This window comes from Paracoccidioides brasiliensis (assembly GCF_000150735.1).
Source record: "Paracoccidioides brasiliensis Pb18 unplaced genomic scaffold supercont2.11, whole genome shotgun sequence".
In the NCBI taxonomy this organism is placed as follows: domain Eukaryota; kingdom Fungi; phylum Ascomycota; class Eurotiomycetes; order Onygenales; family Ajellomycetaceae; genus Paracoccidioides; species Paracoccidioides brasiliensis.
The window spans coordinates 410,126-425,165 of NW_011371368.1; the positions used below are offsets into that span (position 1 = coordinate 410,126).

Here is a 15,040-nt window from a genome sequence, read left to right on the forward strand (position 1 = left end):
ATTTTATTTAAAGAAAATTCACATTTACATAATTTAAAATTTAGATATGAAGCCAATTGATTAATATAAACATGTTTTTTTACAAGCAAAACCGTCTTTTTTATGGTTTTCAGGGCCATTAACCTGTAGGATATCGATGGATTGCATTGGAGGCTGTCAGGCCAGAAAACTGCTAGGGATCAGGTGACCCCTAGGGATTGTGCTCGTCCATTGTCCAGTATAAACTACTGGCGATTATGGCCCCTTTGCCCAGTTAAGTCCGACAATAACTATCTCACTGGTAGTTAGTTAATGCTAGGCCGGATCAGGGAGGATGCTCCATAACAACCTCACCCAACAATCTAGCGGTCTGATTGCAAGAGCGGTGTCCATTTTTCAATTTGTCTTCAGGATGGTATCATGGTGAGTGATGGTTTCACCGCATCAGAATCAATATGATAACTTCTGTCCAGCCTTGGGCATAGCTATAAACAAACGTAACTACAGGTAGTGGCTTCACACTACAATTCTTTCCTAAATGGGGCATGAACAACAGTACATATCAGTTAATTTAGAGGTGATATAGTCTTCCCACTGGCTCAAAGCTTTCAACTTCGCAGGTGGGTTCTTTTATCCCTGGCGTATTGTTTACTTTGTCAGCTCCTTCTGGATCATCTATCTCAGGGGAAGGGATAGGAAGAAGTGCTGCTTGACACATTTGAACAACGTGCAGTTGCATCGTTCAGTGACCCAGATTGAACTGACATCCGCCATTGGAATAGCCACTAAAAAGAGTTCGACATTTTCAGTCAGTTTTTAATTCGCAGCGTTAACATAGATATTCTAGGTGTATGAGTGTTCTGTACATCTGACATAACTACACGTATTTTTTCGCTGATCTATTAAATCCAGCACTTCACAATCTCCTTGGTGCCTGCAAGTTGTGCTGGTTACATAATGTTACATTGCACAATACATTTGCCATTGGGATGGGCATTGAAGTCAGAGCAGAAAGCAGAAGAATCTTCTTCATATTAAAATTAGTTTCTCAGCGGTGTCTCAACAGTATGCTTGAAGAGGTAACGTAAACCGCCACACAACGCACGCCGCCACACAACGCACGCCTCTACAAGCAAGCAACCACCCAAGGAATTCCACCAATTTCTCAACCACCCATGAATTTATTTAATTTAAATTAAAAATATATATCTAGTAGAAGGAATAGATCATATAAAAATGTATAGTTAATCCAAAAATCTAGATGGAAGTCGAATAATGCGGCCACAACGTGATAATTGCGGGGTGGGCGAAGAAGGAATTGACGGCGACGTGGAGGAACTGCTAGAAGAAGTAGGTCGTAGGGAGCTTGCTGATAGGCGTGTAATTGACTGATTACCGGATTGGGAAGGTTGTATAGGGTTGGCCTGGTTAGATTTTTCGCCAGGCCCCTGGCTTCGTACGGCCTTTGTAGGGGATTTGGCTGACCTGGCTGATCTGGCGGCGGCAACGAGATTTTGATCTCTAGAAAGCTTTAACTCTCTAGTAGCTTGCTGAGCAGCTTCCTTATCAGTCTTCTTTCGCTCAGCAGCTAGTTTACGAGCAGCCACGCGAGCAGCAACCTCAGCTTTTTGTCTCTCTCGCTTCTGAGCATTAGCCAGCCTAAGAGCTCGAGTTGCAGCTTGCTTTGCAGCTTTTACGATCGCTTTCTCTTGACGTAATATATCCTGTTGAAGCTTGCCTGCTGCTTTTTCAGCAGCCTCACTAATCTTAGCAGCCTCGTCGGTCTCAAGCTGCTGACGTGCTGCCGCAATCCTAGAAGGTGAAAAGAATTGAGCAGCACGCGAATTCTCTTTATCCACAAGACCTAGAGGCTTTCCACGTTGGCGGCGCTTCTTCTCCTTTCGTAAAGCTTCGTATAGAAGCTTATTTTCATGCTGCAAAATCTCTTTTTCAAAAACTAGTCTTTCACTAGCATGAACGATTTTTCGGAACCCAGTAGAGATTCTTCGCCGTTGATTTAACTTCTTAACTGCCCGTCGCAGTCCTCGTATGGTAGTGGGTGTGACTGGCTCTGCTGTGACTGGAGTGCTTGGTCTAGCAAGCTTGCTAAGCACCCGATCTGGTGAGAGAGGATAAATGCCAGTAGCAGCAAATCCAGACTCTATATTTGACTTCGTGACAGCTTGCTTCCAGGCGTTGTGGAATAATAAAAAGAAGTTGCGTTTTTTAATGGATACACCTCCCATTGCTGAGCGTAAGAATAAATCCACCTGCTGAGAGTATGCCTTTGATAAAGGTCCAAAAATACCAACATCCAAAGGCTGCAAGCGATGAGTTGAATGAGGCGGCAGTACAGCAAGGATAATACGATTTTGATCAGCGTAGTTGATGAATTTCATATTGACATGAGAAGAATGGCCGTCAAGGATGAGCAGGCGCCAGGCTCCATTCCTAGCCTTTGTATGAGGATTAAAGACCCGTTGCAGCCAATGTAATCCATATTGATCACTGCTCCAGCCGTTCGGGGAGGCAGCAAAAAAGACCTCATGCTCTTTAGAATCAAAATCTTCTAGCCACGTATCTTGCAAATCCCCGGAGTCTGACTGATATATAAGACCTGGCGGCGTTGACCTTCCACTGGCTGATATGGCGGCTAGCAAAGAGATGAATTCTCTACTCCCATCCTGAATCGTGCCTAGCAAGCTCCCGCTCTTAAGCTGCTGTACAGAGACTATTCGCTTGCTGATTTGCATGACGCCCATAAGAAAGCCCTTCTCATCAAGATTCCACGTATTAGATGGTCGAATGTTGAATTTTTTGACCTTTTCGTCTAGCTAAGATGCTCAAGCATTAGCAACCCCTCATTAAATTGCAGGCAATGTAAATAAAAATCAATCAAATACAAGCTGGAAAAAGTGCTGAAAATACTCAGAATTATCAGCTCTCTTGCGTTTTTGATCAATTGCTCGTAAATATAGGCTTTTGATGCGATCCTTGTGGCGTTGACAAAATCTAGAGATCCAATGCTCGCCAATCGGCTCCTGAAGGATTTCTTCAACTAGATTTTGAAGAATTCGAGGTGTAGGAGGAAAGCCACGGTCCGTAAGACGATTTATATATCGAATAAGCTCTTCCTCTTGAGAGTTCGTAAGTTTCTGTCTATATAGGGAGTCGGCAGTTTCTCGAGACACTGATTTGCCCGTAACGCGTCGCATAAGCGTAGTTCGATGAATTCCGTATTTTTTTGCAACAGTAGTATAATTGCCAGCCTCTTGCGAAAGGAATTCAGCCACTGCGAGCTCTACAGCTTCTTTGGTTGGCATGTTGTAGATGATTGAAGGTGGAAGGTTGGGTTCAAAAATCGGCTTTTTGGGGCGTGCGTTGTGTGGCGGCGTGCGTTGTGTGGCGGTTTACGTTAAAGGGTGATAACAAGCTTACTTAAGATAAACGTAGTGCCAAAACAGAAGAGCCGAAATTGAGGATGGAGCCTGAGTAAATGATGATCCTCGAGTTTAAGAAGAATTTTATTTTGCTATGGTTCTCTATATTTTTTATACTGTTGTCTAATTGCTAACATTTGGACCATTGGTGTTTGAACTAACCGAAATTTCACTCCTTTTTAAACCCCTAAGGGTGTTCGTTATTTCATCCGAGCTTCACAAGACTCTTTGAATGAGCGCCGACGACTCTTTATGGCTGGCCCTTCTATGTCTTCTTTGCTTCTTCAACCTCCCTTATTTATCCTGTTGCTTGCCTCTTTGTTTCTTTCATTTATTAAACCTACGGAAAGACAACCCATTTCGTCCTCAAAGAGTCGAGTTAGGTCGACACCCACACCAATCTTGCTAATATCTTAAAACTGACCTCGCAAGGGCCGTTCCCGTGGAATATCTGGAGAAATCCGCAATCACCCATCTCCCTGTCAAACATGTTCAAGCACTTCATGACATGTGTCTCCAAATTTGTTATTCCCTCAGCCTTAAGTCACTGTTTGCTCTACTTGTTGCTAGATTGCTGAGTGTTGTTGAGGCTGGCGAGTTAGTTACAACCAATCTATTGATGGAAGTTTCAGCATCTAGTCCCCTGGGGTCAACCTCGGGGCGTACCTAGATAGCTATCTAGGCTGTGCTAAACCCAACCCCAGATGAGCTGTAGCTCATTACACCTGCAGCAAAACTGAGCTGTGGTCAGACTTGGAAAGCAGATTTTCTCATAGAGCTATGTATCGAAAGAGAGAAAGTGTAATGAAATCACACCGTCTGGTAGCTGTATATTGTAATGTATGTCGGACCTGTAAATATAATGTACTTCCACCTGGAGAGGAGGGTTTGCGCTCTGTATCACAAGTTCCGCTGTTTTGTCCTTGACTTGAATAATAGGGAGAAACGTGTCAATGATGGCAACAAACCTGTTAAGTGTGGGTCCTGTATCTGGCTGCCTTCGACCAGGAAACTCTTCCCAATTTCTCTTTGCCTTGTTTTCTTCTTGATTATGCAAACTCGTAAGTCAACGATAGACAAAATGTACGATTCCCTTGTATATGTGGACAGCGAGCTGGCACTGAGATATATCTGCGTCCTTTCTTCACTTCTTTTTCTAGCTTTAACCGCTCTCAAAGGCGAGGAAACTAAATAGTAGAGTGCAAGAGTTAGTGGACTCTCCATACGTCAAACAGCGCAACAAAGCCGTTGATATCAGCATTGACGTGAAATGGCTGGCTATCTTCCCGCCCTTAATCAACCCAAACGTAGAAAAACACGAGACTCCATTTGAGATATACAGTAAATCAGGTATATGACATCTTGGTGTTGTTCAGCCTTAGAATCACATCGATTGGGGCGGAGGGAAAGAGGAAAAACAAATTCTTAACCTCCCAACCTCAAAATTTCCGTTAGTAATATCCTCCACCAAATCCAGTGCTTCTGGTGTCATAACCCATGAGGGGGGGATACATCTCAGCATAGACTGCATCTCAGCTATGCCACCAGGCGAAAAGAGACCAGGCATATCGTATCGGTCTGAATTATAACGCTTTACCTAGACTTCCCTTCTATTTAGGTTGGAGGATGCCAACATGGCTACTGTACAGAGGAGGGGGAGGAGGAGGATGTTGGACGGTAACGGCGATAAGATCAATGAGATATTCGAATTCCACGTAATCTATGGACCACGTACTTGACGTTTGCTATTATCAAATAGTTTGAGTTTAGGAACGCCAAACCTAGAGAAACATGTCCATCCCATCGTTCGATAAAGTGAGATGAATGTTATAGAGTAGATTTTGAGGTGTATGTATGTACATGTACAAAAGGAGGAAGAGGTCTGTGGGTAATATCAAAAGCAACTCCCAGGAAAAAGCAGTCATGAACTTCAGCAGGGGATAAACCAAGCGCAATGTGGTCTCAGACTCAATTTTAAAAGACAAGTATATATCGACGTCGCTTTGCTTCCGAAAATGGGTGAACTATTGGAGAAGAGAGGGTTTTTTTTTTTTTTTTTTTTTTTTTTTTTTTTTTTGGCATTACGAGTCAATTTGCCCCATGTTCATCGTGACTGGCATCCCTCCGCCTGGAGTTTGCGTAATTTCGATGAATAAATTATTCGTCATCATATCCCTTCGGGATTTGTCGTGGACCGGGAGGAACTAGACAAGCAGAAGGAAAGAGAGTGTGTTAGTTGTTTGTTCACGGCTCGGTGTACCCAAAAAGGCACCCAAAGTCCAGAGCTTTCTCTAAAGCCGAAGACACACGAACTCATCAAAGAAGTAATCAAATCGAAAGCAAAAACAAATGGAGGATATAAATCATCACAATCCAACATAAACTTCTTAAGACATACTTGGATAAGTCATTGGAATTGGCGGGGGATCCACGTCTCCTAAATACCGTCGAATAGGCGGGAGGGTAAAGAGAGCAACAGGTCCCAGAGAGCCCAATACGATGCTGAAGAAAATTGCGGGCTTCTCATGCGCTGCCCATCGCATGTATCGGAAGGGTGTGGACCAGAAGTGTGGTGCAAACATATTGGATACCGATTAAAGGCCTGAGGCCTGTGAAGCTTGGGGTTGGCGGAAAGCTCAATTGGGTGACTTATGGTATGGCCGCCTAATGCGAAGCAGCGTTGGGTGAGGATGAGCAGGATACGGGGATGTAGCTGGAGGTTGGAATTGAGTAGAGTAGAAGATGAGACTGAAGTTTGATTGGTTGCTTACCCATTGAGCCATTTACAAGTTGTAGGTTGATTGGAGGAAGGTTTGAGGTCTTGGCATTTTTCCGGATCAACCACGTCGCTTGTTTCGCCGAGTAAACTGCAGAGATGAACAGCCAGACATCGGAGCAGAGGGAGATAATACACAGCACCTCCATGAGGAATTGAAAAGTCTATTGAATTCAGACATAGCTGTCTCCTCCGATACTCTCTCCCTTTGTCCTCCTTCCTGTGCGAGCCGACTCAATACCAACTATGCGGTGGCTTCTATCCCTATTGCTCTTAGGCCTCTGGGGAGCTGTTGTCCATGCGCTCAGTAGCTCCGGAAATCGACTGCTCGCCATTCTAGAAAATAGTGCGGAAAAGGATTTGTTCTCGTCGTTCTGGGAGGATTTGAAAGGTATGTTTCTATTTTAAATAAGAAATATTGTGGATTGGTTTTCTATGTTTCGATATTATATCAAGTCGTAAATATAAACTCACCACCATTTAAAAAAAAAAAAAAAAAAAAAGGTCGCGGATATTCGATAACATTTAAGTCGCCCAAGGACGGGAACCTTTCGCTTTTCAAACATGGAGAGAGAGCTTATGACCATCTTATCATCTTCTCTCCAAAATCAAAAGGTTAGTGCGGATGCCGTTACAGTTGCGACGGGATGAGATCGGAACTAAGCTTTCGATGCATGTGTATCTATAGGACTCGGTCCCGCATTAACGCCCAAAGTTCTCCTCAACTTCATTAACAAGGAAGGAAACATTCTCCTCGCGCTCTCCGGTGGCTCAGTCGTCCCCAGTGCACTCAACTCCCTCCTGCTCGAGCTCGAAATCACCCTCTCCCCTGACCGCAATGCCCTTGTTGTCGACCACTTCAACTATGACACCCTCTCCTCACCCAAGCAACATGACGTCCTTCTCCTCCCACGACCGCAGCCACTCCGTCCAGATCTTAAATCCTTCTTCTCCGGCGAAGGAGTCGTCGCCTTTCCCAAGGCTGCTGGCCAGACCTTGGGAACTGCAAGCCCTCTACTTGTCCCCATCCTTCGAGCTCCGGCGACGGCATATAGCTACGATACGAAAGAACAGGCGCAAACGGTTGAGGATTCATTTGCATTTGGGTCGCAGATTTCGTTGGTTTCAGCAATGCAAGCCAGAAACTCGGCTCGGTTGACGGTGTTGGGGTCCGTGGAGAGTCTTGAGGACAAGTGGTTCTCTGCGAGCGTTAAGGGTTTGAAGGATAGGAAGGAGACGCGGACAGTCAACAGGCAGTTTGCGGAGCAAATTAGTGCCTGGACATTCAAGGAGACTGGTGTGGTTAAAGTTGGTAAAGTCCAGCATTACTTGAGAACTGATGCTGTTGGCGAGTTGGCTCCTTCGGATATTTCTGGGGAACTCAACCCTTCCATATACCGGATAAAGAATGATGTGGTACGTTTTTTTTTTTTTCTTTTCTTGTTTTTTTAATATATATATATAAGGTCCGTAGGCTTTTTGATCTATATTCGCAAATAGTGACACTTGATGCACGCCAGACATATAACATTGAGCTCTCCGAATACGACCACGACCACTACATCCCCTTCGAAACCCCAGACAACGACGCCGTCCAACTCGAATTCACTATGCTCTCACCATTCCACCGCCTCAATCTCACACCCATCGCGAAAAACGCAAACAGCACCATATACAGCACCTCATTCACCCTGCCTGACCAGCATGGTATCTTTACTTTCCGCGTTAACTACAAACGGCCTTTTCTCACCAACGTCGATGTGAAGGAGGAAGTCACTGTTCGACATTTTGCTCATGATGAGTGGCCACGGAGCTGGAGGATTACAGGAGGATGGGTTTGGATTGCTGGTTTGTGGTCAGTCATTGGTGGCTTTTTGGCCTTCGTTGCTGTATGGTTGTACTCAGCACCTCCAAAATCAGAGGAAAGAAGGTCTAAGAAGGCGCAATAAGTGGGCGTGTGTGCATGTGATTGTAATATACGGAATTTGTGTTTCAATGGTTTCCAAGTTTCTCTCTTTGCTCTCTGGTCTCTTTGGCGTGGTTTTTCGTCTGCGCTTGGAGGCGTGGGATTTTTAAATCGCGGAGAGATTCCCTTCAGGCATTTTTTTCTCTTTTTTTTTTATAAAAAAAAAATTGAATATCGTAACCTTATCTGTATGTTTTCTATTGTTTCTCATGTTTATCAAGCATTTTATTTGCAGGCCAATAAAAAATAGAAGAGTTTGAATTTCTATTGAGACGGTGTCAACCCGTTGCATGTAGTTTACTCTTCCTGTAGCTAGATGGAAATGAGCTACAACTCGACAAAACATTCCAGTGCCAACCCATGATAACGAACATAATATACATTTAAAAAATGAATCTCTTACAGAGAAGAGGAAATGTTCTATTCTTTACATCGTAGCTGCCAGCGGTAAAATCAGCTCACCACAAATCAACGAAAAAGTGCCCAAACTCCAACGCCCAAACATCAATCCGGGAAATAACAACGCTGTCTGTGCATGGCACGATAGATCGCACCCACACATATCACATGTCTCATCAGAGATATCATAGTCCCTCCAATCCGTCCTCTCCCTTTCCCGTTATCTACAGCCCCCTCGTCTTCTCTGGATCCATCTGCACCTCATCACCATTAATCTCCTTGACACTTTGAAACGCCGGCTTGCCCGCATACAACTGTTTAACCGGCTTTCTGTTACTAATAACTTCACCTGTTTTGGAATCGACTTCATTCCCCAATGCGATGGGTTGGTTACCGCGGAACCGCTTGCGCATATCTACCATTCCCCGTCTGTATTGGTTTTCCAACATGGGCCGGTTAGTTAACGGCACAATTTTGACTGCTAGAGTGGAATTTGAGGGATAACGGGGAGTTTTCAACGCACTTGCATTCACCGAGGCCCTTGCGTAATTGCTGACATTTCACGGGTAGCTCATCGAGGTGCGGGGGTCTGAGGCATTCATGCGGTGTTTTCTGTTGAACTAATATGCAGTCGGATTGTTGGAGGCACTGTGCCAGGGCGAGGCCTAGTTGGAAAAACCTTAGCAGGCACAATTTAATATGCTCGAAGGGGAAGCAGGGGCACCGGGAATTGGATAGGCACTTGGGCACTGAATGATATATCGAAGGTATCTAAGATGGAGAACTTACGGATATCTTTGCAGGAGCTGGGCATTATAATTATAATGATATCCTGTCTATTGATCTCTTCCAACACAATCTATGGCCGCACGAGATATGGAGGAAAAGAATAAAAATCAAACAATTATCGGTAAAACCGGTTCTCGCATAAAATAATGCGGAAGATGTCTAGGGAATAAAATGATTTAAGTGTTCGGAGATTTGAGATAAATTCATCCCCATCCCGCAGAAGGAACAGAATGTCACTTTTGGCGCTAAACTACATATAGTTAGACATAAACCGGCGCCTGACTTTTCCCTTTTGAGCTCTTGGGGCATATGATTTGTTGGCTCGTTCCGACAATGACGTCGCTGGATCGGTTAGAGCCAACTTCGAACTTATTTATTTTTGATTTCTTTATTGACTTGTTTGGTATAATATGTTTCCTTGTGCTTGATTGAATTATTCCGGGAGTTTGGGATATGGAGCCTTTCATAGGGAGGCTGTTTTGGTAAGTGTCTTCTTTACTCTGTTTTTGACAAATGAAACTTTCTATCTCGCCGTTATCCCCACAGGGGGGATTCTATATGGTTGATCCCAGGAGATAACGAGGAGACATTTAACTATGTTTTAACGGATTTTAACGGCGTCTGGCTGTGCTCAGGAATGAGTATCTTGCTCTGTTTACCTCCCTTGTATTAATTTCTATCGAAGGACTCCTACACGTCATTACATTCTGCCTCCGTAAGTCCTTCCATTGACATCATCATCTCCGGCAGCGAGTGTGTGGAAGAGCTGATCTGATATTTCTACAGCCCAACCCATAATACAATTCCTCTATCGGCAATCCAAACGCATTTTCAAAGTGTTATCCTCGCCGCAAGGACGTCTAATCCGAGCTAGGCGCGCCACTACGTCAGGAACGATAGCTCGTGCGTCAGACTTTCTCGAACTGTGCGCGCTCTGGGGCTACGAGGCGGAAGAGCACATCGTACAGACAGGGGATGGCTACCTTCTCGGTTTGCATAGATTGCCACGGAAGAAAGGGGAGCCTTTCTTCAAAGTCAACGCCGGGGAGGGGACCCCTTATAAGCCAGTTGTTTATCTCCATCATGGGCTTCTCATGAACAGTGAAGTATGGGTCTGCCTGACAAACGAAGAACGATGCCTTCCATTCCGGCTTGTTGAGCAAGGGTATGATGTGTGGCTGGGGAATAATAGGGGTAACAAATATTCGAAGAAATGCATATCTCAGGCACCAGCATCGACAGCTTTCTGGAATTTTTCCATGGACCAATTTGCTTTCCACGATATCCCTGATAGCATCGAGTACATACTATCCGTCACTTCACAAAAATCATTATCGTATATAGGTTTCTCCCAAGGGACAGCCCAAGCATTTGCAACACTCTCTATCCACCCCACACTGAACCAGAAGATCAATCTATTCATTGCACTGGCCCCAGCAATGTCTCCTGCTGGACTTTCAAACGGGGTCGTGGACGCCCTCATGAAAGCATCTCCAGACGTTCTCTTTTTAGCATTTGGACGCCGAAGCATCCTCAGCTCCACACCCATGTGGCAAACTATTCTCTACCCACCTATTTTTGTCCGCATCATCGACCTGTCTCTCTTGTTCCTATTCAACTGGACTGGTATCAATATCAATAGCGAACAGAAACTAGCAGCGTATCCCCATCTCTATTCGTTCACGAGCACCAAATCTGTTGTGCACTGGTTCCAGATCATTCGAAACAAAAGTTTCCAGATGTACGACGACGATGCAGGCACCTTCATCAATATAAATAATAAGAACCGTTATTACAAGCCCGCCAAATTTCCTACTAAAAATATCAAAACACCCATTGTCCTCGTTTACGGATGTCAGGATAGTTTAGTGGACATCGATGTTATGTTGGACGAGCTACCAAGCCATACAGTCGCAACGCCAATTCGGCATTACGAGCACCTCGATTTCCTATGGGCAAAAGATGTAGCCGATCAGGTGTTCCCTCACATCTTCGACGCTCTGGAGTCATATGGCCTCGTTCATACGCGCTGGTCAGCCAAGGACCCAAACTACCTCGTGAAGGAAGATGCTTCTGATCTTCATCAGAAGGAGAACGACGTCCCACTAAGTCCTCAACAACAACCACAGTTCCCTCCCAAGGAAGCCCAAACCGTGGCATCGGAGCAACAACATTCTAATTCTCCAAACCTACCCTCTTATTCTGACGATGAGAGAGCGATGTTAATCAATGGTGATTGAAAGAAGGCTTTCGATTATACAATATTGCCTCTCTCCTTTGTGTACCATATTGTTATTCAGCGTTCATTCCATGGCTTACCCACAACACCTAGATATCTTCTCAAAACAAGAGCAACATAGCTTCCCCTAATTGGGGGTTGCCAATGAGATGTTCTATAAAGGGGCTTTCCTCGTCAAAGCCATATACATACGACTCATGGAAACTCTAATGTTTGAATGTATGGAAGAATATTTTTCTCGACAGCTATTTCCCTCTACATACCTTCAGCCTCGGACCAAACTTTGAAAATCCTACATAGTCTGGACCCAAACTTTAAGAATTGGGACGTATTAGATACCCGGTTTTAGTTCTATTTTGTTACCCTCTGAGGATGAACTAAAGTGCTGAAAAGCCCATCACCATATCTTGTGAAATCGGTTGATCACAAGATTCACTGTGTGGAGTTTTTAATGTATAAGTGTTGTTTCCTACTTAAGAAGATGATCGTTCTTTTTATTTGCTTATATACGATTTATACGATTAAACACTTGCTCGGATCCGTACAACCGGATCCGGTCAGATTAGTCGTAGGATTCGTCTCTAGATTAGTTAGTTAATAAGATCTTTGAACCCGAATCATTTGACAAACCGTATGTCCAACGGCGCTGATTGCTGTACCAAAAGGAAAGATTTATTTATTATTTGTTTATTATTATCTCCTCCCCCCGCGTTAATTCATCATGGAGCTAAACAATGGAAATTCCTGACATTAAATTTGAAAAGCACATCCAACATTCGTCTTTCTCATATATCGTTTTAAGGGATAGAAATCATAGAATCAGATACAGATTATCAATCCAGCAAATGAATCACATCCTTCTTGCTCGTGAGTAATTAGGTTTGCAACAAGGAGGATTAACAACACGGATGGGAAAAAGACACACCTTTCTAGGGGAGTAAACCCAAGTAATCGCATGCCGTTTTCAAGTACTTGACGGGCGCCCTCGCATGGGGCTAAGTGAGCCAACATAACCTCAGGCCCTACGCTTGCTCCCAGATCTTTGACCACTTCATGCGCAGAAGATGCTTGACGTGTAAGTCGGAAGAGATAGGTAAGAATAGCTGTTGGTTCCAAAGTGTTATAGGCCTGGCTTACCATGTCGGGAAATCGAGCCACAACACTAAGAATATCAATGGCGTGAGGCTCCTTGAGTAACGAGAAATCGGCCTTCACAACGTCGTCTGCGGTTAGTTTCGCTTTTCGCATGATCGAGCAAAGCCCCGCGTGTGAGTATTGCAGGAAGGGTCCTGTATCGTCTTCGAATGAAGTCATTCTGGTAACGTCAAAGGGACAGGTGTTAATTCTTTTCCCACTCATATCCTGAGCCATAACTGCAGTTATACCGACGACGTCTGCCACGGTTTCAGGGTCCTCAACTTGGGCATACTTGGTCTCGTTGGCCCGCATAACTTCGTGCATGTAATTGACACACTTATCCAAAATATCACCGAGTAGTTTCACGGCCCCAAGTTGCGATGTCATCCCTTGAACTTTGCCGAAATTGATATGAACAAGCTTAGACGCAATTTCAGGATAGCCTAGGATTTCCACAGTCTTGAAGACACGCTGGAAGTACGTATTCTGTTCAGCAGCAACGACATATATCATCTTGTCAAATTCGTACTTTTCCTCCCGCTCTAGAACAGTGGCGATGTCACGAAGAAGATAGGTTGACGTTCCGCCTCGGTTCCGGACAATCGCAATATCAAGCTCGCGAGCTCAGTGCTTTTTGAAATCAATGATCCACAATCCTTGGTTTTCTTCGTAGATTCCTTTCTCCTTTAGAATCCTTTCGACTTTCTCAACGGTTTCAGGTCTCACGGCCGATTCCCCTGAGTACTCATCAAAAGCAATATTCAACCGCGCATAAGTAGAGATGTAGCGTTCGATACTGATATCCCGGAATCGCTTCCACAATCTGAGCGCTTCCGGCTCTCTATCCTCCATTCTCTTGAAAAATGCATTCCGTTCAGCATAAATTCCCTTGCTCTCTATTTCCGAGGTGTCCTCACCATTTTCTCTGGCGTTCTTGCTTGCTTCTTTTTCCGGATTAAACAAGGAATTAACCTTTGCATATACATCAAGCAGATGTTTCTGCGGTTCCTTCTGGAACAGTTCTTTAGAGCCAAATTTCTGCCAACCAACAGCAAGCAGCCCGAACTGCTTTCCCCAATCACCGAGATAGTTTATCTTGAGAACGTCCCAGCCCATGTTTCCGTAGAGGTTCGAGATATAAGCACCAATGATTGTACTGCGCAGATGACCTGCATGGAACTCTTTCGCGATGTTTGGTGACGAAAACTCCACAATTACTTTCTTTCGGCCAGCTGCCTCATTCTTTGCGTCTCTTAATCCAGTAAACATATCCTGCCCATATAGATGTCGACGATCGAAAATATACGGCAGGATGAGGCGGGGTAGAATAGTTTCATTGAAATGTATGGGAATGAAGACACTTTTGGAGCTGGGGCAAGAAATGAGTGGCAGGGCAAACAGCTGCGGCTTGTGTTAATTTTTTTTTTGAAGCATGGTTCTAATGATAATCAATGCCCTGAGGAAGAGACTTGGAAGGCAAAATATCGTCAACTGGTACCTTCGATGAATAGGTAGGCGGCGACCTGACCTATACTGTCGCCTTTCAGACGAAGGCGCGCAACAATCAGGACCACATCGCCATGTGCTAACACCTGTGTCCGTTCAATTGCATTGAAGGTAATGTCCTCCCCACACTCCGCTGCCTGCTTCACGACATCAGCAACATAGCATCGGTATATGTCGACCGGGTTGACCACGACATTCGCGGCGGAAAATGCAGGTATAGGAACTGTCAATCCCAAACCCTGCAGGAGAGTCTCCAGGCCCTTGATTGTGAGAGATCCCATGTTGGGCAGCAAATTTTAACTCTTGACGTTTGTGGTTTGAAATGGATGGGTGGGACAGAATCCTGGCTTCGGAGTTGATACAAGGCTGAAAACCTGGTCCCATCCCTCACATATTATTTATGATAGAAGGACAAGTCCCGCAGGAATGAGTCATAAAATCCATGACCAACATGGCAAGACGGCCTCGATCATGACAGGGATATATGTGTGTAGCCTGCAGCACAATGAGAGCAGTGTGAAGCCATCAATTGAATGGTGTGTTCGCATAAATATGCTACTGACAGGAGGGGCGAACTCGTTAAACAAAGCGATGTTTGTTAGTTGTTGGATTATTTAAAAACAAAATTTAGTGCCAGATTAGCTGATATTTATTTAACTTTTAAGTGGAGAAAGGTTTACTTTTTCCTGATTCATCGATCCACCAGAGAAGTGCGGGCAAAACTATGAAAAGGTTGACATGGTCAGGCTCTCAGAGGCCCCGGTACAAGTATTACCCTCGCTGAAGCCAATCACAATTGCGGTCAGAGA

The 15,040-nt window shown here is 44.5% G+C and overlaps 5 protein-coding genes across 5 annotated transcripts; 2 read left to right on the forward strand and 3 right to left on the reverse strand.

Moving 5' to 3' along the window:
* Positions 1-5,856: 5,856 nt before the first annotated feature.
* Positions 5,857-6,344, reverse strand: PADG_07374 (uncharacterized protein; the record flags this gene model as incomplete). Its single annotated transcript, XM_010764525.1, has 2 exons — positions 5,857-6,083; positions 6,191-6,344. The coding sequence occupies 2 exons, from the start codon at positions 6,342-6,344 to the stop codon at positions 5,857-5,859; spliced, it is 381 nt and encodes a 126-aa protein (XP_010762827.1).
* A 97-nt stretch (positions 6,345-6,441) lies between these two features.
* PADG_07375 (dolichyl-diphosphooligosaccharide-protein glycotransferase) lies at positions 6,442-8,144 on the forward strand (the record flags this gene model as incomplete). The annotated part of the gene is made up of 4 exons (XM_010764526.1): positions 6,442-6,586; positions 6,700-6,810; positions 6,884-7,611; positions 7,716-8,144. The coding sequence occupies 4 exons, from the start codon at positions 6,442-6,444 to the stop codon at positions 8,142-8,144; spliced, it is 1,413 nt and encodes a 470-aa protein (XP_010762828.1).
* A 640-nt stretch (positions 8,145-8,784) lies between these two features.
* PADG_07376 (uncharacterized protein) lies at positions 8,785-9,374 on the reverse strand (the record flags this gene model as incomplete). The annotated part of the gene is made up of 3 exons (XM_010764527.1): positions 8,785-8,989; positions 9,084-9,225; positions 9,350-9,374. The coding sequence occupies 3 exons, from the start codon at positions 9,372-9,374 to the stop codon at positions 8,785-8,787; spliced, it is 372 nt and encodes a 123-aa protein (XP_010762829.1).
* Positions 9,375-9,802: 428 nt separating this feature from the next.
* On the forward strand, positions 9,803-11,589 carry PADG_07377 (sterol esterase; the record flags this gene model as incomplete). The annotated part of the gene is made up of 3 exons (XM_010764528.1): positions 9,803-9,831; positions 9,985-10,064; positions 10,136-11,589. 3 exons carry the CDS (start codon positions 9,803-9,805, stop codon positions 11,587-11,589), a joined length of 1,563 nt encoding a protein of 520 aa, XP_010762830.1.
* Positions 11,590-12,421: 832 nt separating this feature from the next.
* PADG_07378 (uncharacterized protein) lies at positions 12,422-14,512 on the reverse strand (the record flags this gene model as incomplete). Its single annotated transcript, XM_010764401.1, has 4 exons — positions 12,422-12,452; positions 12,514-13,340; positions 13,428-14,126; positions 14,249-14,512. The coding sequence occupies 4 exons, from the start codon at positions 14,510-14,512 to the stop codon at positions 12,422-12,424; spliced, it is 1,821 nt and encodes a 606-aa protein (XP_010762703.1).
* Between the last annotated feature and the right edge of the window lie 528 nt (positions 14,513-15,040).